The sequence below is a fragment of the Acartia tonsa genome, chromosome 7 (genome assembly GCF_053477335.1).
Source record: "Acartia tonsa isolate MP-2025a chromosome 7, ASM5347733v1, whole genome shotgun sequence".
NCBI lineage: Eukaryota > Metazoa > Arthropoda > Copepoda > Calanoida > Acartiidae > Acartia > Acartia tonsa.
The window spans coordinates 32,012,463-32,036,541 of NC_137266.1; the positions used below are offsets into that span (position 1 = coordinate 32,012,463).

A 24,079-nucleotide genomic window follows, 5' to 3' on the forward strand; every position below is an offset into this window, starting at 1 on the left:
ATTGCGTTAATTATCCCTGACTATGGAACAAAGGAATATAAAGATATTTTTGCAATGTAAATAATGGTAATGTGTAAAAATGTGTTTAGTAAAAACAATGCAAAAATTTAATGATGTGTTGGTTAGTGAAATGAGGTTGAACTTTATAAAACAGCTAACTTTTTAAAAGCAAAAATAATATAATGTCAACATTTGAAATGTTTACTATTCATTTGTTAAAAATTATCTTTATAAAACTTTTGTGTATTACAGTTTACAAAGACTAGAATCATAATAAAATCCAAATGTAATATCTAAAATATATTACCTAAAATCCCTTTCATTTAATGCAATATAGAGGACAAAAGTAATGTCAATACACTAATGCATGTCATTGATATAAAACTGATACCCTAAAAGTTAAAATAAACTATTTATGTTTATATATATTTTAGTCTTTTCACTGTTTCATATACACACCCATTTTGTTGGATATTTATTAATATGCCTATTGTCTTGTTTGGACAATGTACTATTCAATCTAATAATAACATATAGTCTATTTAGTTAGGAACAGAAATAGATATATTATTCAATCAACATCTAATCTATTAAATATGAATGGATATGATATTATTGATAGAAGACGAACAATGTAAGTTACAGAGTATCCTTGATTGTAAAAATGAGCCAGTATTTTAAATAAGCGATCAATTACAAAAAAAAATTCACAAAAGAAAAAACAATATATGTAGAACTGAAAATTAAATAAATCTAAATCTGTGCTATGAGCTACTTTAAGTTGAAAAGAAAAACACATTAAAAATTTATCTTTAAATGAAATTAGAATAAGAGCAGAGAAGTAAAAGAAAATAAGTTCATGGTTGGATATAAGTATTCTAATTATAATGTTATAATACATTGAATTAACCCTTAACAGTCGGGCCTCTTGCCGCACCTTAATCGGTCGGGGGGGGGGGGGGGTGGCGTTCAACGTCCCCCCCCTATCATCTCAGTTCCTATTAGAGGTAGAGGGCTAAATTGTTTTTGTGCAAGTCCCCTGTTTGATAATGAATTTCCGACCTGTTATAAGTCAAAGTCAATTTTCGCTATCTTCGCCCTTTTATTTAACAACCTTTGTTTTAGAAACTTTTTTACTTAAAAATTTCAAACGACTGTAATTTTCTTAGTTTTGAAGCTAGAAGAACAATTTTTTCCAGAAAATGTTTATCTTTATGTAAATTTATATTAAAAATATCCAAATATAAATTTCAGCGGCCGCAGCTGTACTTGGAAGCTGCCAGCCGACGCAGTCGGCGGCGGATCTAAATGAAATTTTAAAACGTTATGTAGACATGTAAGAAAAGCTTAAGTTTCAAATTTGATTTCTCTAAGTCAAAAAATTGCGGCCACAGGAGCCTTTCAAAGATTTCTGGAGACCTGGAGGATCAGGACCTGCAGGATCATACCTGGAACCTGAAATTGACTTGAACACCTGTGTTTCATATAAGATATTTTAGTATTTTGGTATGATAAAATGCTTTGTTTAATTTAAAAAATATTTTTGCTCTTTACCTGGATGACCCTGCCAGGTTTTCTGGCATCCTGTGCCCGCCAGGATGGAGATATTCAAAAAAAATTCCAACTCTTAGTTATGTGTCATACCCAAACTTAAAAAGTCACGCAGTTTGGGCTCTTTATCTTTCACACACAGAAAATGAGATAGAAAAAACCGACCGTTAAGGGTTAAGTATTGTATCAGCGGAGCACAAGAACGACAACACCTTTACGTAGCGAAGGCCATACAAATAATCAAATATGAAATGAAATGTGCTCAACAAGACACTTGAGGAAAAACACCACGAATCCTATTATTATATCCCCATCCGTGATATGTTTTAGATCCTGTTGCAAAAAAAGAACAGATTTCTATTTCAAAATATTTTCTATTCAAAACATTAAAAAATCTAAATTTTTGGTGATTTTGATATTTAAGACATTTTTGTCAATATTATCTATTTTCTTTTTTATTCTATAAAGTGACGCAAAAATAATTTGTAATAACGAAGCCCTAAGTTATACAGACATAAGCACAAATAATTACTTTTACAACTAATCATTACCTGAATAGCAGACAGATTTTTCAGGAAATCATTTTCCATAATCGCCTCCTTGATCACTGTTCGAGATCTAAAAAACATTTAAATTATAATAGTACCATCAAAACAGAAAGACGGATAAAATTATTCAAGAGAAAGTTGTTGATTTACGATTAGATTGAACAAAAGAGAAATTTTTTTTTGTAATGCTGTAATAATATGCGGTTCTGCTGATTTTATAATGGGAATTGAGGAAGTAAGGTAGCACCAACTTTTGTTGCAACCTATCTGAAGGATGCTCATTAAAACAAGAATCCAAAATGTTAGCTTAGTTACAACGGTAATTAATCTTTGCTTTCAACATTCATAACACTAAGTAGCTAGCAAAGATATATGTAATCAACAATAGGAATATAATATATCATATACCCCTTAAATACATATTAATAAGTGTTATTTCAAGAACTGAAAAGTGGACAATCAAGCACCTCCCCCATTACATCCAATTCTTGAAAATTTGTGATTTAGTCCTTGTGGGGACCAATAACCGTACAGAGCTTACATAGTCTAATTACCAAAACCTGTCATGAAAAATAACTTTTTTTGAATGAAAAAGCTGTTTATAGTTCACTTTTTATGGACTAGGGACTAAATTCATTTAGAGGACCGAAAAACCTGGGGAGGGCTTAACCCAAGTAGGCGGCTAACTATAGGCAAACCTTAACTAACCAAACTTAAAATGCGCAATTACTACTGGATAATGCCCTACATTAGAAAGTGAATGATTCAATTAGAATCCCCTTTTATTAGATAGTTCATATTACTTGATTCAATAAAATTGCTCTTATTAATTATATGAAATGTGATATCATAATTAGGTTGTATAGAGTGTATTTTTTATGAAAATGAACATTTATTACAGAAAAGACATTAAGACATAAATGAAAAAAAAATACTTTAATCATGAAACTTGGCACTTACTTCTCTATTTTAAATTGTTCGTGTTTACTTAGATTTATTTGTCTAAATTTCTAAATAGCAGCACCCATAAAAAAAGTTGTGATCTTATTTGTAAACATGCAGAATCAAATAATATGATTGTTAATTTGTTAGCATATAATTACCTAGATTTATTAAGTTTGTTTACTCTTTTGTCTTTGTTCGAATAGAAAGATTTTGTTGGTGTGATAATATACAGAAAATAATGCACACCAACTATTTTTCGTATGTAGTTAAGAGCACTAAGCAATTCTCATTATTCATAATTGTGAGCTTAAAAATATCTTTTTAACTGCAGCCATTTTTCATCCATATACTCTTTTCATTTCAGAGGGATGGTATTATGGGGTGGTTTGGTTGGTCACCTCACCCCCTAGATTTTTTACTAATATGATAGGTTTTTTTCTTTTCACAGTTGTCCTTTTTTTTATTTCATTCACATTTATTTCAACCTAAAATTTTAACCAAGCCCCCGCGGGACCCTAAAGACTTCAACCATATTGGGCTTTATTAGACTCTTCTAACTATCTAAACAATTGTTCTCTTTCTTACAAACGTTTTGTTTATACTTGAATTTAAAAAATTCAAGAGCAACTTTTTCAAAATCATTATAACAACCCCCATTTTAAAATTGCGCTATGTGCCAGTAAATCCTCTAGTGTTGATTTTTAAATTATGCCCTAAGAAAAAGTACGCCGTAATGAAACAAGAACAAAAGATTTCATAAACAGAAAATAAAATCATTTAAACAATATTTCTGAATATTAAAAGAACAGGGATGAATTATATAATAATAGAAGGGGTAAAGGCTTCTAAAAAGAACTAATATGTTGACTAAGTTTGACCGAACTATACCAAATAACACCAAATTAAAAAGGAATATAACGCCAATCGGGATACTTTGGACAACAGCTTTTTTAGAAAAAATTTTCCTCTTTTTTACGAGGTACTTTATTTCGTAAGAAAATTTAACTTTTTATAGGAAAAAAGGGAAAGAGTAGGCGAAGATAAGTTCCATAGAAATGCGTTGCAAAAAAGGGAAAGAGGTAATGAGTAAAAAGGGTAAAGAGATAATAAAAGGGGCCGAGGGGGTGCGAAAAAGGCAATAATGTGAAAAATAATGACCAATTTAAATGATAGCGATAAGCAGTATTTATGGGTTACTACAAGTAGAACAGATTAACACAGTTACAAATTGTGTACAAACAAATAAGCAAAAAACACAGAAAAAAAACTACTCTGCAAGATGTAAAATTATTAAATACTAGGAAGGTGTGCAAGCACTTTATAAATGTGTACGCTCAACTTTAATGACCTATTTTGTGTGAACATTTGCACAATAATATATCATTGAAACTGGTATTTTTGCTGATCAATAATTTTTACAATATCTTATGAAACCCTCTCATTGGCCAAGCAACTAGGTATACATATATTAATACTAGAGGACCTAACTTGTGATCCATCTCCATGTACAGAAACCTGACTCTAAAATATCAAAGTTAGTTCAAAATAAAAAACCTTCCAAATTATGTCTTAATTATTTTTAACTCTTTGGAACTAAGACTACAAGTGTACCATTGAAATTAAAGACTTCGTTAAAATGAAACCTGGCCCTAAAAGGTTGAAGATCTTTTATATTCTACGATCAGATTTCTATACTTGAACAAGACCCAATTCTGAGATCCTATAATACATAAACTTTACAATTATAATATTAAGTTCTACAATAAAAGTAATGCTTATAGAAAACTTGTTTAATTAAGACATTTTTCCTCAGCACTGATATCCCTCAAAGTATCAAGTTTCAGTCTAAATCAAATAATATAACAATTGGTAAAAATAACCTTTCCCATGTTATTTGTGAATTTTAGCTTTAATAACTTTTTCTGTTGGTCGACTCAATTTCCTTTCAGTCATTATTTTTCACCTAAGATGAGGGGATACGATAACAATGTATGATAAGATGTTGTTATCTCCAACTTTTATGGGGGAAAACTTTAGGTATATAATTATATTGAACTAAATATTTTTATTCTATTTAACGTAATTTGGTCAGCACATTCATTCGTTGCCCTATAATCATTTAAACCAGTGCAGTGATCTATAATGTTAGTCTATTATTTTTATGTTGAATTACAACTCTACAAATTGCAATGGAGAATTTTTATTTAATGGTTTCTTAAGTCTGAGACAACTATACAGACAAGCAACTTATACAGATAGATATAGGAAGAAACAGAAAAGAAACATATATCAATTGATTCAAAAAGGTGAATTTGGAATGACAGTAATGTGAAAACTTAAAGATTGAAAGACAGACAAATAGATATTGAGAAGGATAAAAGAAAGACACAAGAGAAGTTAAAAGGATTGTTAGACAGAAAGTTGATTAGTATCACAGACGAATAAAGAAAATGAAATACAAATACGAAGACTGAAATCCAATAAGAGCATAGTAGAAAATCTTTTTTTTAAAACTGTAAGCTTTATTGGAGAGAGAAAATGAGAGAGAGATGGATAAATAGATGGAAAGAGAATATACAGCAAGTGAAAATATTTTGTTACACAAGAACAAACACATACATAGACAATAGTTAATAACATATAAATAAATAAAAAAAAACAACCAAAAAAAATTTGGAGTAAAATTGGAGAAAAATTCTGATTTTGCTTTTTGTATATAACATGCGGCTAATACCAATAGTGAATGGTTGTCTTAACCTCTTTTCGAGGAAGCTTTGTGTTTATCAAGTTCGAAATTAATTCCTTTTCATTATCCTAGAATTAAGCGCAAATGTCGTCTTTTTTGACTTTCCCTTCATAAAGTGACGCAGCATGGATTGTTTATATGCGCCCACGTTTTTCACTTTTGAATGAGACATGAGTGTGTGAAGATTTCGGAGAACAAAATTGGGCCTATCATTGGTCTCATAGTGTGTGAACGACCCTAGTATATCAGGGATTTGAAACCATAAGAGCTTCAGGTAGAATTTGTTAATTTTATAAGGAAGAATGGTGTATAGGACGATTATATGTAGTTTTAAAAAAGGCTTTAGCCAGCTAAGCATGAACTTAATTATGATTAATATATGTTTTAGTATTTTTATGTGCCTTTATTTTTGCATTTAACAATGATTTATTAAACCAAATAATTTTCCTTTAAAGCCAAAGTTTCCAAAGATTTTTTACCGTAGAGAAAAATGATTTTAAAAAGCAAATAAGATTGCGTGGTTATAAATAACTGGAATTATGAACTAATTGATATTGTAATTTCAGGTCTTTGAAATAATTTCATCAATAAATCTATATTCAAACCTGCTGTTGAAACTTGATGGTTCCTGGTATTGGGGGTTTGTATGTTCGCCAACTGATCTCGTGAACTTCCCGCTAATTCGGAAGTCAAGCTCAACCAAAGTGTCATGGTTGAGACAATTTCAAAGGACTTGAAGTTTAGGCGTTAGCAAATTTCAATATCCTGAGGTTTGAAGGAGCTGCACAAGCAATTTCAAAGGAATGGAGTTTGAAGGAGCTGCACAAGCGAATTTCAAATAACCTGATGGTTGAAGGCGCTGCACAAGCAATTTCAAATGGTTCTGAGGAATAGGCATTAGCATTCTTCAAAGAATCTGAAGAATAGGCGTTAGCATTCTTCAATAAATCAATAGCATATAGTGTATTGATGAAAAAAAAAAACATTGACAATTTTTCTGTGAAATAATTACCTAGTGAATCAATATGGTGCTCACTAAAAAGCAGAAAATTGAGCGAGCTATCGCTATTGGCAATGAAAGGCTAGAGGAGTTTGACGAACAGATAAAAGTGTTTTATGAAAATCTAAAAGCCTGCCAAAGTTTTAGTTCATGTGAAAATGTGAATTTAAAATCAATTCGTGACATTTTTAGTGAGGTCAAGGACCAATCTGACCTAATAAAAAGTCTAAAACCTGCCGTGGATACTAGTGAGCTGCGCGAGTTCAAGCGTGATTTGGATGAAGCTAGTGAGCAGAAAACTGTTGCAGATAAAGTTTATGCGTCGTTGGAGCAGTGTACAAAAATTCTGTACTGGCTTGACAATGATTCAGACGACGCGAGGTCAAGCACTGTCGCCAGGAACCTCGACGTCATTGAGAAGGTGAAGATGGACATGGGAGTGCTTAAAATTTCCATGGAGTTGCGCCAAGAAGTACGTGATATGTACCGAAGGCTTAGAGAGATGGAACGTCGTTCATCTAATTTGGATGAGAGTGGGACACCTGCCATGCTCTCCAGAAGTATGTCTGCCGTGGATATTCGGAGTTCCAACCCGCAGTATGGGCGCTGGGACAACAGTTTGTTGCCGTCGTTCGACGGTACTGACACGGATTACCCAAACTTTAAACAGGTCTTTAAGGATCTATGCTCTGGTTATGGATTTGCTGACCAGAGGTTAAGTCTGATGTTGTGTATGGAGAAGGTGATAACCAACCCGGAACTACGCAAGCAAGTGTCAGCGATTAGAGATCATAATGAACAATGGGCGTTTCTTGATCAGATGTTTTTATCAAACACTCGCCGGTTCATGAGGATTTTAACTAAGTTGAACAAGATGAAACCTGTGGATAAACCTGTGGACGTGGTTAGCGCAATTGCTACCTTCAAGAGCATGATGCAGGAGGTAGAAGCCATCGTTGGTTCTGCAGCTAAGGATTACAATCACCTAACTCTTATTCATATTTTTAAAGACAAGTGCCCTGAAAATTTGAGAGAGAAGATTATGATGGAGCTAGGTAGCATGAACCAACCAAACATCCAGAAGATTGTAGAACTGCTGGAGAGGACCAGGGGTGCCATGTTGGCCGGTGATATGTCCTATGACACTAACGCCGGCAAGAGAAATCGTGATAGAGCTGCCGCCGCGCAAGTGTCTGGCCGCAGTGACAATGAGAATGGAAAGGCTGGAAAGGACAAGGCTTCCAAGTGGAACAGTGCATGTCCTGTTGAAAATTGCGAGGATAAACATCCCATTTTCCGTTGTCCCACATTTAAGAAGATGGATGTTGTTGACCGAAAAAAAGTTGTCCAGCAGAATAAGTTGTGTGAACTCTGCTTGTGTGATGGTCATGCTGCTGACAATTGTAATAAATCGGATAAGCTTGGTGTCTGTGGCACCAATAATTGCGACGGTTATCATAGTCGTATGTTGCATGAGGCTAGTGCTAGTGTGAATACAGTCTACAAATCAAGTTCTGAGCCTAGCACATGTACCTTCCTGCTGCAAATAGTTCCAGTTGTAGCACCTGGCGGCGGCGCCTGCCATGCCGCCGTCATGTTTGATTCGGGTTCGAGTCTACCACTTATATCTGAGAAGATGTCCCACAAGTTGAAGCTGAAATCTACCGGCAGATATACAAACATTTCTGTTGCTGACGGTAGTGAATCATCCTGCCGCAATGTGGTGTTCTATCTGAAGGACAGGGATGGTAACTTGAGAGAATTTGAGGCAGCTGTTATGCCTAACCTCGGAGGTGGCAACGAGATGCGCTCGGTCCATCCGGAAACCGCCGCCGAAATATTTAAGATGCCGCCAGAAAGATTTACATATATTAGTGGAGGCTTAGATATCATCATTGGAAATACACATCCTGACGTGTTTCCATCAACCTACCAGAAAGTGGGCCAGTCTATGTTGTGGCGAACCATTTTTGGTAGTGGTTTTATCTGTACAAGTGCTGACTATGGAGCTGGTCAGCAGAAATCTGCATTTAAAGCTGCCGTAGCTGTTGATAATGAACCGGTTGGTACTACCGTAGCTGTTGATAATGAACCGGTTGGTACTACCGTAGCTGTTGATAATGAACCGGTTGGTACTGCCGTAGTTATTGATAATGAGCTGGTTGGTACTGCCGTAGCTGTTGATAATGAATCGGTTGGATCTGCCGTAGCTGTTATTATTGAACCTGTTGGTTCTGCTTGTAACGCTGCTGATGAACTTTTTGGTTCTGCTAGTGCCGCAGCCGTTGACAACATGGCTACGGCGGGTGTTGCCGTGGCTAATATTGATAATGATGTTAGTTGTGCTGCAGTTATTCCTGATGATATTGGTAACGATACTGTAGTCGTTGAGAATATTGTTTCGGCGGGTATTGAGCCGCTGAATGATTCGGTTCCAGCCGGACAAGAGCCGACGGGAGTTTCGGTTCCGGCTGGACAAGAGCCGATCAGAGTTTTGGTTCCAGCTGGACAAGAGCTGACGGGAGTTTCGGTTCCAGCTGGGCAAGAGCCAATAAGAAATTCGGTTCTGGCCGGACAAGAGCCGACGGGAGTTTCGGTTCCGGCCGGACAAAGGCCGGTAGATGATTCTAAATTTTATGACAGTCACACTTTTATTACTTGCCCTGGTGCTGTCATGAATCAAGAATCGACTGGGCTGCTGCCAACCTTGCCGCCCGACACAGGGTAAGAGGCCTGCAAATAGCGGGTGGAAATATGGCGGGTGTTGCCGCCAGAAAGTCATTGAAAAATTTCAAACCACACATATCTAATCTACAACATAAACTATTTATGTGAAAATGATCTTTAAAGAAAAAATATTACAAGTTATATATTAAGCTTGTGAAGGGAACCTAAAAAGGTTCTGCAAAGAATAAGTATTCATTATTCAACTAATTTTATTGTTCATATTTAAGCACAAAAATTCTACAAAATTGTTTAGACTTTTAAAGCAGATTTTAAAAGATTTTGTTTCTTTAAGTATGATTTTGAAAAGCAAAAGTCTGTGTGTATTAACTACAAAGTGATTTTGCAGATTTTTTAGATTGAGAAAAATAGATTTTAAGAATTATTTTTCGAGGTATTTTTTTCATGGTTCACGTTTGCTTAAAAAATGTTATTATCAGATTCTCGTATGAGATAATGCATTAAAGTAAAGAACACAACATGTAAAATTATTATGATAATGTTTAAAATATTTCTTATTATTATTTTAAAAAGATTATCGCAAAAAATCAAGATATTTGTTTTAATTTGTAAGCAAATAAAGTTTTTCTTTCACTCCGGAGGCAAGGATTCCTAATAATCCACGCGTAAAGATTTTTCTTCATTCCGAGAGCAGAGATTCGTAGTAATATATGTACCTAGCGATTTCGGACAGGGCAATTTTAAACCTTGAGAAAGTATTTTATAGCAATTATTTCCTAGGTACATATATTTTCGTTCATGTTTAAAAATGTAAACTCTATTTCTATGAGATAAGCATTTATAATAATGAGCACGATGTATGATATTATTAAAATATTGATTATTATTTATATGAATATCGCAGAATTAATTTAAGATAAACTATGCATATTTTAAATTAACCTTTCCTTCATTTTTATCGCAGATATTAAAATAAAAGCGGTTATTAAAAATTATGATTAATAATTGATTCTTATTTTATGAAAACTAAGAACATTTTTTTTAGTAAAAAGCTACATTTTCATATGCCTATTTTATGCCTAAAATAAGAATCAAATGAAATGCGATTAAAGTTTATTCTATTTCATATGCTCAAATTTAATTTTATTGAGTTTAATTTCTTTTCAAAAGTACAATTCATTATAAAACTTACCTGAAAAGTTTAACAAAAAGGAATAAATGTGTCGAGGTTGCGTGATTCGATATTTATTCCAAGAAAAAATCAAGTATTTTTTAGCAGATTTTTTTTAATTTATATATGAATTTCAATCAAGTAAAACATTTTTATTCAGATCAAGGAATGATTGAAAATTCATATTTAAAGTCTCATATTTTTTTTACAAAGAAAAATTGGTTTTTTTTAATTCCGATGAAAATTCTAACGAAGATATTATTATTTTGCTATTCTTTAAGTATTAAAAAGTTTTATTGTTGATTAAGATATTACAGTTCTTATTCATTAGGTTTGAAAAACTTTCTGCCCAAGGATTTTGAAAAATTTTTTCTTACTACTCTTTTTGATGCTTAACAAATTTAGTTTTAAGTACCTATAAATCTTAATTTTCTTGTCTAAGATTTATTTCGTTTTATTTTTACCATTATTTGTTTACATTTACATTTCAACCTGATTTCGTAGGTACTTATTGATTTATTAATAATGATTGATTACCTATTGATTATGAAATGATTATTATTTAGTATAGTTGTTATATTTACAACATCATGATTAATAGGATTATCCATTTTAGGATTTGTGTATGTGATCTTGTGATTGTCATGTGCATGGAATGTTGTATGGTACAAACCAATCCCCATCCTTCTATCCTAAAATGTGAGGTATTATGAGTCCTAGTGAGGAGTATAATATTGTGTATGCATTTCACGGGGTTTCATTTAGTTAGGAGCAAAATTGTCACGTTTTCGGGATGTGGCCATTCTCATGTGATTATGGTGAGTTGAGTTTAGTGAGAAATGTTGCTAATGCTCAGCGCGAAAAAAAACCTTGAATCTCGTTAAGGAAGTTAATTTGACTTTCAAACGGGGGGTGTGTCTTAACCTCTTTTCGAGGAAGCTTTGTGTTTATCAAGTTCGAAATTAATTCCTTTTCATTATCCTAGAATTAAGCGCAAATGTCGTCTTTTTTGACTTTCCCTTCATAAAGTGACGCAGCATGGATTGTTTATATGCGCCCACGTTTTTCACTTTTGAATGAGACATGAGTGTGTGAAGATTTCGGAGAACAAAATTGGGCCTATCATTGGTCTCATAGTGTGTGAACGACCCTAGTATATCAGGGATTTGAAACCATAAGAGCTTCAGGTAGAATTTGTTAATTTTATAAGGAAGAATGGTGTATAGGACGATTATATGTAGTTTTAAAAAAGGCTTTAGCCAGCTAAGCATGAACTTAATTATGATTAATATATGTTTTAGTATTTTTATGTGCCTTTATTTTTGCATTTAACAATGATTTATTAAACCAAATAATTTTCCTTTAAAGCCAAAGTTTCCAAAGATTTTTTACCGTAGAGAAAAATGATTTTAAAAAGCAAATAAGATTGCGTGGTTATAAATAACTGGAATTATGAACTAATTGATATTGTAATTTCAGGTCTTTGAAATAATTTCATCAATAAATCTATATTCAAACCTGCTGTTGAAACTTGATGGTTCCTGGTATTGGGGGTTTGTATGTTCGCCAACTGATCTCGTGAACTTCCCGCTAATTCGGAAGTCAAGCTCAACCAAAGTGTCATGGTTGAGACAATGGTAATTCAGCGGTAATGGAAGAGGAGGGTCAGAGACTTAATAGCATAAAATGTGAAAAGAATTGTTCGATTTTTTTAGATTTTAGCTTTTAGGGGCTATTAATATATTAGAGGATAATCGAAAAAAAGAACATTTTAAGACCTAGTTTCCCTAGGAGAACAATGATTTTTTTTAATCTTTGGATCCTTTTTTATATAATGGAAAAAGTTATAATTAATATTCCAACTAACGAGTAATATATTTATGCTGTTGTTAAAGAACATTTGAGAATTTGCCAAGACAATTTTATGGAAGCAATAATTTTGGTTTTATTTTAGGAAATATTACAAATTAAGGGTGCTTAAAAATAAAACTAAAGTATTAGGAGGTTTTATTCTAAAATCTAGTTCAAACTCATTTTTATAAAATGCCGCCATGAATACTACGTTTTACCTTTGAATTCATCTATATGACTTGCATATTTCTATTTTATATATAGCTTGTTACATAAATGGCATTAAATTAAATATCTGTAAATTAATGCCTATCGAGTGACTACAGAGCACTGTCTTTATTAGATTCAATATTGGCAATAATCTAAGAAGCCGAGGAGAAACACGGATATGTAATACAGATAGATAAGCTTTGCTACTTACTAGCAATGTCTTATTTTTTAAAACACTCTAAAAATAGAATTTACTTTATTTTCAACTTGGCAGCTAAATTTGCATTGTGACCATTAGACAGTCTTATTTATAACAATTATGATTTAACAAGGATGGCAATGTCCATTAAAGTAAAGCTATAAAATAAGAAGAAAGGACAGAACTTGATGAATAGAACATACGATTGTAGGTATAATAAACTTGTACATGACTTTGTTGCAAATTGTGTAAATAAGGAATACTGTATAAAGACAAAATATATTCTTAGGATTTAATTATAGAGATGCTTCGCTTCTAATATTGTACCTTGGTGTCCTAAGACATTATTCTAAAAATCAGATAAATAGGATATTTATATCACACAAAAATTTAAAATATCTTAATGGAAGTGCGGGTTTTCTTGTAAAGATTATTGAGTTGCTACACTTCCTAAATCGTACTTACTGTTATACATACAAACTTTCATTACACTTTCTTTGTCTTGGAGTCCGAACTATGAATAATTATGCCCGTACCTGCCTATTTTCAGGAATATCAATATTTTTTTTGTGTTTAAAATTTGATATAAAAATGGTTGACGTATGCCATGAAAGATGTATAGATAGATAAATTGTGATGTGTAGATAGATAATGTGTCAAAATAGATAGATACGTTGACATGCTCGTGCATAGTTTATAATAACATACTTTTGATGTCCTGCTAATTTATGGATGAGGGACGATTAATGACTAATCAGTTTAATGATTTTTAAAAGTTTTAAGTTCAAATCAAATGACATCAAAACATTATAGCAAAAAAAGAATAATTTATAGAGTTTTTAGGGGTCAAGAAAATCAAAACAAAACAATTAATTATAGTAGCCAAGAATATTACGTATCCTTTTTTGAAATCCAATTTTTCCTATTAACAGCCCACAAGACAAACTGACGGAGAAAGTAAATTACATAGATAATGCATGTCAATTATGATATATTTCTCCAGAAGTTATAAATGTACAAAAACAGCATTCTATCTCTAAAACTAGTCACAAGGGTCTTATGCCTTATCCCTGTTATTACTAAAACAGGATACTCAGCATAAATCTGAATAACAGCATAATTAAGGGTAATTTTAAAAAAATCATGAGAATAAAATTAGACTAACAATTTTCATATAAAAATACTTCAACAAAAGTTAAATGCCATTTGATAAAGTTTTAACATCTATAGATTAAGAGTTAAATCTTTTTTAATTGAAGCTACACTTTAATTCATTTTGTTTATCTAAGTGTCTTTAATCTACGCCAAAGTAAAACTAGATTTTATAAGTGCTTTTCAATAAAGATATAAAAATATTAAAATCAACATTATTTTGGAGCATCTACTCTAAAACTCTCTTTGGTCATTCGTCATTTCTTTAAGATTTACATGCTTAGTATGCTATGCCCGTCTATTCTATGTATATGTTTGATAAATGATAGAAACCAACCTGAAGTCCTTCGAGTGTTTTGGGATGGAGAGCGCTGAACTTGCAGACAAACTTTGGCCTGAATTTAAATCAATTTAGTTGGATGTTTTTATGTATATTTGTGTCTGTGTTTTTAAGACCTCCAATAACACTTTAGACAGTAGAGGTATAAATACAGAGTAATGTTGGTCCAAATCAGATTTAAAACCAGAGAGGTGCAGAAGGGGGTGTATATATCACACTACACCCTCTTACACCTCCCTTGACAAAGGTCTAGTCTCATGACACACACCTCTAATCCCCCTAGACACTCCTCTAAATACAATTGCGAATGTTTATTATCGTTTCCTTTTGATTTTGTTTTAATAGGACTGTTAAAATTTTCAGGTGCGCTTCGCGCACCTCTTGATAAAAGCATGTATATGCAAATTTACTTCTAATTTTCTTGGGGTCTTGTTTTAAAGGGAAAATACCTACATACCATTTTTTAAGATTAGTCTGAGAAAAATTAAGCAAAGAATTAAGCCAATTAAATATGAAGATAGCATAGTAAAAGAAAGAAGACTGCTTTTAAATCTACAAGATTTTTCAATGCTTAACAAATGTGGTAACATAAATGTTGTAACATGTTTACCTGAAACACCTTGCTTCTTAGCGTTTGTTCCATTTCCAAAGTCTCCCTGAAAACAAATAACAATTAATAAAGTTATGGCCTAATTTTGAAATAATTTTTTTACGCAATCTGCTTTAATATAAATCTGTTTTTTCGTCTAAAAGAAAGATACACTTGTCGCGATATTTGAATGCTTAAGTGTTTGAACAATAAGAATAAAAAAAGAAGGTGTTCTAAAAATATTAAATGCTCAAAGATTGACATAAAATGCCAATATATTGTCATTGTAGGATTATTAATGTTGGCTATAAGGTTAATGAAATAATCAACCAGTTTAACTCCTAACAGCATTTAATTAATCACTCATAACCACCTAAAGTCGAAATATCATTGAAATTGCACTCGACACAATGGAAAATACTACCGTTATCACTAAAAACTTAACAAAATTGTTTTTATTTTGTTTATCGCTGCTTCATCTAACCATACTAACAAATCTAGATTTGATGAAAAGGAAGAAAGATAATAAAATAATTTAGAAAGATGAACAATAGGAAGAAAACAATAAATTATGGAGGGCAACTCATAAAACAACAACAGAGACATGTGTTATGATAACAAAATCAGTAAATAAAAATGAATATTGCAAGCTATTTTCAAAATTTTGTTTATTACTGAAGGTCAAACGGCTTATTATTAGGCCTTACAAATTCTCAGGGAGGTGGTGACATTAGTCTTTTGATTATACTATTTCCCAAAGTTTCATAAATACACTTTGGCTTAAAATCTTTGGGAACTTTATCTTTAATTTGGTGGCACAAATGCATATACTCCACGAGTCCACATCCCTTTAAATTTTTTACTTATTTCAAATCTTTATCATAATTGTTATCCCTATCTATAAAATAAGAGAACGAGCCCACCCCTAAATTACTCACATAAAAATTAGCCCTGATATATTTTGATTATGGGGTGTTTATGACGTATGAGTTTTTGGAATTATCCTACTATTTCCGTAACAGAATCATACCTGCTTCATTGTAATATAAAAAAGGGAATCAACTATATATTTTAATCCGCCCCTACGTCCGGGATAGCGTATATTTTTTGTTGAAAATGTATAATATATTTCAAACTCGGTGAGTTTGACTCACTTTTCAGTTACTTTTGTATCAAATAATTTATAAAATGGTAAATCTTAAGAGAAGTAGGAAGTGTAGCATCTTTATCATAAAGTCTCAAAATAGTTATATTATATCATCTCTAAAATCACTTTATACGGATTAAATTATTCAATTAACAATTTTTACTTTTTAACCAGATGAATTCTTTTCTGTTTTTCTTGATAATTTATTATTCAAATCAGTCATAAGGAGAATAAAAACCCAATTTTTTAAGGAAAAAAGTTTGACTAGGCTATCAATTTTGACGACATGACTGCATAGCAATTTATTTACTCTAAAGTTGAGAACTGGTCACCTAGTATTAAAATCAATTTCAAAGTAAAGAAATTTTATAAGCACATCTGTATTGTATCAATATTTTCAATTAGTATTAATATTTAATTACCAGTTTTGTAAAAGTCTGATTTCTTTGGACCTCAGGCTAGGCCTATTTCCCAATCTTAAGTAAAATATCTTTACATGACTCTTCATGATAGAATGATAGGTTCGTCGTGGGAATATAATCACAATAATTTTGGCGGGTTGTCACACTGTTACTTTACTTTCTGTTTGTGCACAAAGTTTCAGAGTGGTTTGCTTCAAATACTTTAACAGGAAACAAAATAATGATTTGAATGCGAATTACTTTATCAGACAGTATTTAGAAGTTTATTCACCAAAAATTTGCTAAGAATTGCCCTATTAACTTAATTTTTAAAACGATAATGTAACAACTGCAATAAGAATCTGTCTTAACCTCTTTTCGAGGAAGCTTTGTGTTTATCAAGATCGAAATTAATTCCTTATTCATTATCCCAAATTAGGCGCAAATGTCGTCTTTGTTTGACTTTCTTTTTCTAAAGAGACGCGGCATGGATTGTTTATATTTTGATGCGTCCAAGTTCTTCACTTTTGAATGATATGTGAGTGTGTGAAGATTTTGGAGAACAAAGTTGGGCCTATCATTGGTCTCATAGTGCGTGAACGACCCTAGTATACCAGGGGCTTTAAACCATAAGAACTTCAGGTAGAATTTGTTAATTTTATTTAGATTGAATGGCGTATAGGACGATTTTATTTAGTTTAAAAGGCTTTAGCCAGCTAAACATGAAACTTTATTATGATTTAATTATTATGTTTTAGTAATTTTTTATGTGCTTTTATTTTTGCATTTAACAATGATTTATTAAACCAAATAATTTTCCTTTAAAGCCAAAGTTCCCAAAGATTCTTAACCGTAGAAAAAAAGATTTTAAAAAGCAAATAAGATTACGTGGTTATAAAAACTGGAATTTTGTATTAATTGATTTTGTAATTTCAGGACTTTGAAATAGTTTGCCTCAATAAATCTATAATCAAACCTGCTGTTGAAACTTGATGGTTCCTGGTATTGGGGGTTTGTGTGTACGTCAAACAAGATCTCTAGAACTTCCCGCTGATTCGGAAGTCACACTCAACCAAAGTGTCATGGTTGAGACAATTTCAAAGTATCTGAAGAATAGGCGTTAGCATTCTTCAAGAGATCAATAGCATCCAGTGATTATTGATGCAAAAAACTGTGACAATTTTTTCTGTGAAATAAGTACCTAGTGAATCAATATGCCACTAACCAAAAAGCAGAAAATTGAGCGAGCTATTGCTATTGGCAGTGAAAGGCTAGAAGGGTTTGATGAACAGTTAAAAGTGTTTTATGACAATCTAAAAGCCTGCCAAAGTTTTAGTTCATGTGAAAATGTGAATTTAAAATCAATTCGTGACATTTTTAGTGAGGTCAAGGGCCAATCTGACCTGATAAAAAGTCTAAAACCTGCCGTGGAGACTAGTGAGTTGCGCGAGTTCAAGCGTGATTTGGATGAAGCTAGTGAACAGAAAACTGTTGCAGATAAAGTTTATGCGTCGTTGGAGCAGTGTACGAAAATTCTGCACTGGCTTGACAATGATTCAGACGACGGGAGGTCGAGCACTGTCGCCAGGAACCTCAACGTCATTGAGAAGGTGAGGATGGACATGGGAGTGCTTAAAATTTCCATGGAGTTGCGCCAAGAAGTACGTGATATGTACCGAAGGCTTAGAGAGATGGAACGTCGTTCATCTAACTTGGATGAGAGTGGGACACCTGCCATACTCTCCAGAAGTATGTCTGCCATGGATATTCGGAGTTCCAACCCGCAGTATGGGCGCTGGGACAACAGTTTGTTGCCGTCCTTTGACGGTACTGACACGGATTACTCCAACTTTAAACAGGTCTTTAAAGATCTATGCGCTGGTTACGGATTTTCTGACCAGAGGTTAAGTCTGATGTTGTGTATGGAGAAGGTGATAACAAACCCGGAGCTATGCAAGCAAGTGTCAGCGATTAGAGATCATAATGAACAATGGTTGTTTTTGGATCAGATGTTTTTATCCAACACCCGCCGGTTCATGAAGATTTTAACTAAGCTGAACAAGATGAAACCTGTGGATAAACCTGTGGACGTGGTTAGTGCAATTGCTACCTTCAAAAGCACCATGCAGGAAGTAGAAGCCATCGTTGGTTCTGAAGCTAAGGATTACCACCACCTAACTCTTATTCATATTTTCAAAGACAAATGCCCTGATGCCCTGAGAGAGAAAATTATGATGGAGCTAGGTAGCATGAACCAACCAGACATCAAGAAGATTGTAGAACTGCTGGAGAGGACAAGAGGAGCAATGTTGGCTGGTGATATGTCCTATGACACTAGCGCCGGCAAGAGAAATCGTGACAGAGCTGCCGCCGCGCAAGTATCTGGCCGCAGCGACAATAAAAATGGAAAGGCTGGAAAGGACAAGACTTCCAAGTGGAACAGTACATGTCCTGTTGAAAGCTGCAAGGAGAAACATCCGATTTTCCGTTGCCTCACGTTTAAGAAGATGGATGTGGTTGACCGGAAAAAAGTTGTCCAGCAGAAGAAGTTGTGTGAACTCTGCCTGTGTGATGGCCATGCTGCTGACAAGTGTAATAAATCGGATAAGCTTGGTGTTTGTGGCACCAATAATTGTGACAGATATCATAGCCGGTTGATCCATGAGGCTAGTGCTGGTGTGAATACAGTCTACAAGTCAAGTTCTGCACCCAGCCCCTGTACCTTCTTACTTCAGTTAGTTCCTGTTGTAGCACCTGGCGGCGGCGCCTGCCACGCCACCGTCATGTTTGACTCCAGTGCAAATTTGCCACTTGTGTCTGAGAAGTTATCCAACAAGTTGAAGCTGAAATCTACCGGCAGATATACAACTATTTCTGTGGCTGACGGCAGTGAGACTTCCTGCCGCAATGTTGTGTTTTATCTGAAGGATAGGGACGGTAATTTGAGGCAGCTGTCATGCCTACCCTCGGCGGGGCCAACGAGATGCGCTCGGTCCACCCCGAAACCGCCGCCGAAATATTTAAGATGCTGCCAGAAAGATTTACATATATTAGTGGAGGCTTAGATATCATCATTGGAAATACACATCCTGACGTGTTTCCATCAACCTACCAGAAAGTGGGCCAGTCTATGTTGTGGCGAACCATTTTTGGTAGTGGTTTTATCTGTACAAGTGCTGACGGTGGAGCTGGTGACCAAAAATCGGCATATAAAGCTGTCAGTGTTAGTGGAGGCACCTTGCCAGACTTTTTGACGTCTGAATCGTTTGGCGTACAGCCGCAGGCACTTTGTCCAGGATGTACTGCCTGTCAAGAGTGCAAGGCTATGGCTGACAGCACTACCTGGGACCAGCGTGAGAGGCAGAGAATAATTGAGGCAGGTTTAACACTAGACTTGCAATCCAACAAGTGGACAGGTCAATATGCTTACATTGAAGATCCTCACACTTTGCCCTACAATGAGAGTTTAGCCCGCAAAATTGCTGAAAAGGATCGTGCCAGGATGGTCAAGGAAGGTACCTATGATATGTATGTGCAGGTATTCAATGACGCCATCTCCAGAGGCGTTTTTCAAAAAGCAACGCCTGAAGAATTGAAGTATGAAGGGCCCAAGTCTTGTTCATCAATAGTGGTTGCTTTCAAGGAGGATTCAAGCTCAACACCCATGAGATTGTGTGCAAATAGTTCTCTGACGTTCAAGGGTACCAGTTTTAATCACATAATGCTGGGAGGTCCGCCGCCAATGCAGAAGATTTTTATCATTTGTTGCTTTTCCGCGGTTATAAGGTTGGTTTAACCGCGGACATTTCCAAGTTTTATAACTCCATCCTGGCCACAGAGTTCGACAGCCAGATGAAGAGAGTTTTATTTTCCCCGACGCCAGACGGTCCACTTGAAATTTACCTGACTAAAGTGGTGAATTTTGGCGAGTTGGCCGCTTCAAATCTGGCAGTTACAGCCCTGAAGTTGACGTCCCGCCTGTTCGGCGGAAAGAGTGAAGCAGAGGTCAAAGAGATGTATGGAGAGGGACAGATAAATGGTAGTGATATTGTTGCAAAACCTGAATTATGGAAGGAGCCAGAAATACCTACCTACCTGAGGAAAATTTCAAGTTACCTCAGATTCCAGTTGCAGTCAAGCTTGAGAAGCACAGCTTCATAGATGATGTCATTTCGGGGGCAGGATCTGTGCCAGAAGCCAAGGAGATGATGAAAGAAGCCGACAGAATTATCAGCAAAGGTAGTTTTTCCTTCAAACAAGTCATTTATTCTGGTGATGATTGCCAGCCAACCAAGGTTCTTGGGCTGATATGGAAGCCAGCCACTGATGTGTTATCCATCGCCACGAGAGTCAACCAAGATGGTAAAGTCAAGGGAAAGAAGGTGAAAGAGGATGCTGATTTGTACAACCTCCAGGACGCCTTGGACGAGAATCTGACAAAGAAGATGGTCCACAGGTTCGCCGCCCAGACCTTCGACCCGCTCAGGCTTTGCAGCCCTATCCTGTTGAGAATTAAACTTGTCCTGCGGAAAACATGTTTGCTGAATTTGGGCTGGCAAGATTTCATTCCAAAAAGTCTACGGGATGAACTTGTTAAGTCGCTGGAGGACAGAGCTGAGGTTGCTAAATTGGAGTTTGACCGTTGTGTGGTCCCAGAGGAACCAACTGGCCTTCGATCCTTGATGATGTTTTCGGATGGGTCATCAGAGGCCTATGCATGTATGGCATATTTGAGGTGGCCAACTAGGCAAGGGTTTGAAACGTTCCTGCTAGCCACCAAGTCAAGAGTTGCGCCGGTCAAGACTGAATCAATTCCACGCCTTGAATTGATGGGTTGCCAGATGTCCACCAGGTTGTCAAAGTCCATCAGAGATGCCCTGCCCTTTGATGTTATCAGAGTGATGTACTTTACTGATTCATCGTGTGTTTTATCACAAATTGTTTCCAACAGTGCCATGTTGAACACATTTAATTCTCATCGCATTGGAGAAATCCAATCTGCAACCAACAAGGATGACTGGAGGTGGGTCCCTGGGACACACAATGTTGCAGATTTGGGCACCAGAAGCACCTGCAAGGTAACAGATTTGGGTCCAGGTTCCAGGTACAGATTGGGCCCAGAATGGTTGCGCCAGGATGAAAGTGCGTGGCCGGCGAAAACTGCTGAGCAAGTCAAGCAGGATTTACCACCAGAGGAGTTAAATACCAAGATGGTTAAGTTGTGTTCAATGAAAGTTACTGGAGAAGCCGCTGAAGATGTCTTTAGGTTCAAGCACAGGAGGTCATTCGGACAGGCCAAGCGTATTATGGCAGCTGTCCTGCAAGTGTCGAATACCTGGTTGAAGAAGCTAAAGAGCAGACAAGAAGGCACGACTACAGCCGCTGGTAGTCATGTAGCAGCCGCAGATTCTGTGTACAAGCCGTCTTTGTACAATTTTATTGCGGCGGCGGAACTTTTCATTGTGTCATGTAGCCAACAGGATGAGTGGACAAATGACGCTAAAGGCAATTATTCGTCATTGAATCCAATGGTGCATGAAGTATCCTTGACCTGGCCTGTCGTTGGTCCCGGAGGTAAATATGTGACCAGGGAGATGCGTATTCTGAAAATGGTTGGTCGTGGCGAGCCCGTCATTGACGCCATTACTGGTGGCCGTAAAATGCTATTTGAAGACATGCCAGGTTTAGTAATTTTGGAGCCTGGTAATTGGTTAGCTTCTATCATTATGAGAGAGGCGCATGTTGAGCTTCATTCTGGTGTCCGTGGAACTTTAGCTGAGAGCCGCCGTTGGTGCTGGATTGTGAAGGCAAGAAGGTTGTCCATCATGGAGGTTAAGAAGTGTTGGCCCTGCAGTGTTGAGAGGGCCAAGGAATGTCGTACAACCATGAAGGATGTGTTACCTGACAAGTTGGTTCCGAGCAGGCCTTTTGAAGCTGTACAAGTTGACCTTATGGGTCCGCTGGTTACGAGGAGAGCTACCGCCAAAACGAGGAGTCAGACAGCAACGAAGAAGGTGTGGGTGTTCGTGGTAGTCTGCAGGTTCTCGGGAGCGCTGTGGCTGGATGCCTTGGAGAAGTATGATACCAGCAGTATCCTGTTGTCCCTGCGCAAGTTGGAGGCTGTTCATTGTCTGCCGAAGGTTTTAGTAAGCGACATGGGCACACAATTATCCGCTGCTCGCAAGGTTTTAGAGCAGAAGTTGGGCAGCCAGGTAGAGTTTTCTTGGTCTCAGATTCCAGCCCGTGCCCACCATTTTATTGGGCAAGCTGAGAAAATGGTGGGATTAACCAAGAGATTGCTGTCCAAGAAATTGGTGAATAGTTCTGTTAATTTTAATGAGCTCCTGGTGCTGTTGGCAGAGGTTAGCAAGTTAATGAATAGCAGACCATTGACGATAGAAGCTGCGAATGACGTGGAGAATTGGCGGCTGATTACCCCTGGCCAGCTGCTGGGAAATGTAGACCGCCAGCCGTTGTGCAATGTGACGATGAAACCTGAGGACCAAATTTCCTCCAGGTTGAAGTTGTTAGAAGATTTGTCTGCCCAGTTTTGGACTTCCTACCGCCAGGAGATTTTGCCGAAGATATTAAGGATGTCCAAGTGGAAAGATGAGATGGCGGAGCCGCTAGCTGACGGAGATATAGTGCTGGTTACGAGTACAAATCCGCTGATGAGGTGTCTGCAGATGGGCCGTGTGACAAGGATTGAGGATGGGAGAAAGACTGCAAGAGTCTTGTTCAGGCTGACAGATAAATCTCCCCTGGAAGAACATGCTGTATCAGTCAGGCAGTTATTAAAAATTATGATTAATAATTGATTTTTATTTTTGGAAATTGAGATTTTTTTAGTAAAAAAAGCCACATTTTCATATGCCTATTTTTATGCCTAAAATAAGAATCAACTGAAATGCGATTAGTTTTTATTCTATTTCATATGCTCAAATTTAATTTTATTGAGTTTAATTTCTTTTCAAAAGTACAATTCATTATAAAACTTACCTGAAAAGTTTACCAAAAAAGAATAAATGTGTCGAGGTTGCGTGATTCGATATTTATTCTAAGAAAAAAATCAAGTATTTTTTAGCAGATTTTTTTAAATTACATATGAATTTCAATCAAGTAAAACATTTTTATTCAGATCAAGGAATGATTGAAAATTCATATTTAAAGTCTCATATTTTTTTACAAAGAAAAATTGGTATTTTTTTTTATAATTTTGATGAAAATTCTAAAAAAAATATTATTATTATTTTGCTATTATCTAAGTATTGAAAAGTTTTATTGTTGATTAAGATAGTTACAGTTCTTATTCATTAAGTTTGAAAAACTTTCTGCCCAAGGATTTTGAAATATTTTTTCTTACTACTCTTTTTGATGCTTAACAAATTTAGTTTTAAGTACCTATAAATCTTAATTTTCTTGTCTAAGATTTATTTCGTATTATATTTTACCATTATTTGTTTACATTTCAACCAGATTTCGTAGGTACTTATTGATTTATTAATAATGATTTATTACCTATTGATTATGAAATGATTATTAAT

The 24,079-nt window shown here is 35.2% G+C and overlaps 1 protein-coding gene across 3 annotated transcripts in view; it reads right to left on the minus strand.

Moving 5' to 3' along the window:
• LOC145323584 (cGMP-dependent protein kinase, isozyme 1-like) overlaps positions 1–24,079 on the minus strand; it is a 255,551-nt gene that overhangs the window by 52,636 nt on the left and 178,836 nt on the right. For all 3 annotated transcript variants that reach the window (XM_080165960.1, XM_080165962.1, XM_080165963.1), the window contains exons 5-7: positions 15,009–15,054; positions 14,396–14,453; positions 2,103–2,169 (exon numbers count right to left, since the gene is read on the minus strand). In XM_080165960.1, the coding sequence (XP_080022086.1) occupies positions 2,103–2,169; positions 14,396–14,453; positions 15,009–15,054 (171 nt within the window). The remainder of the gene's footprint in view (positions 1–2,102; positions 2,170–14,395; positions 14,454–15,008; positions 15,055–24,079) is intronic.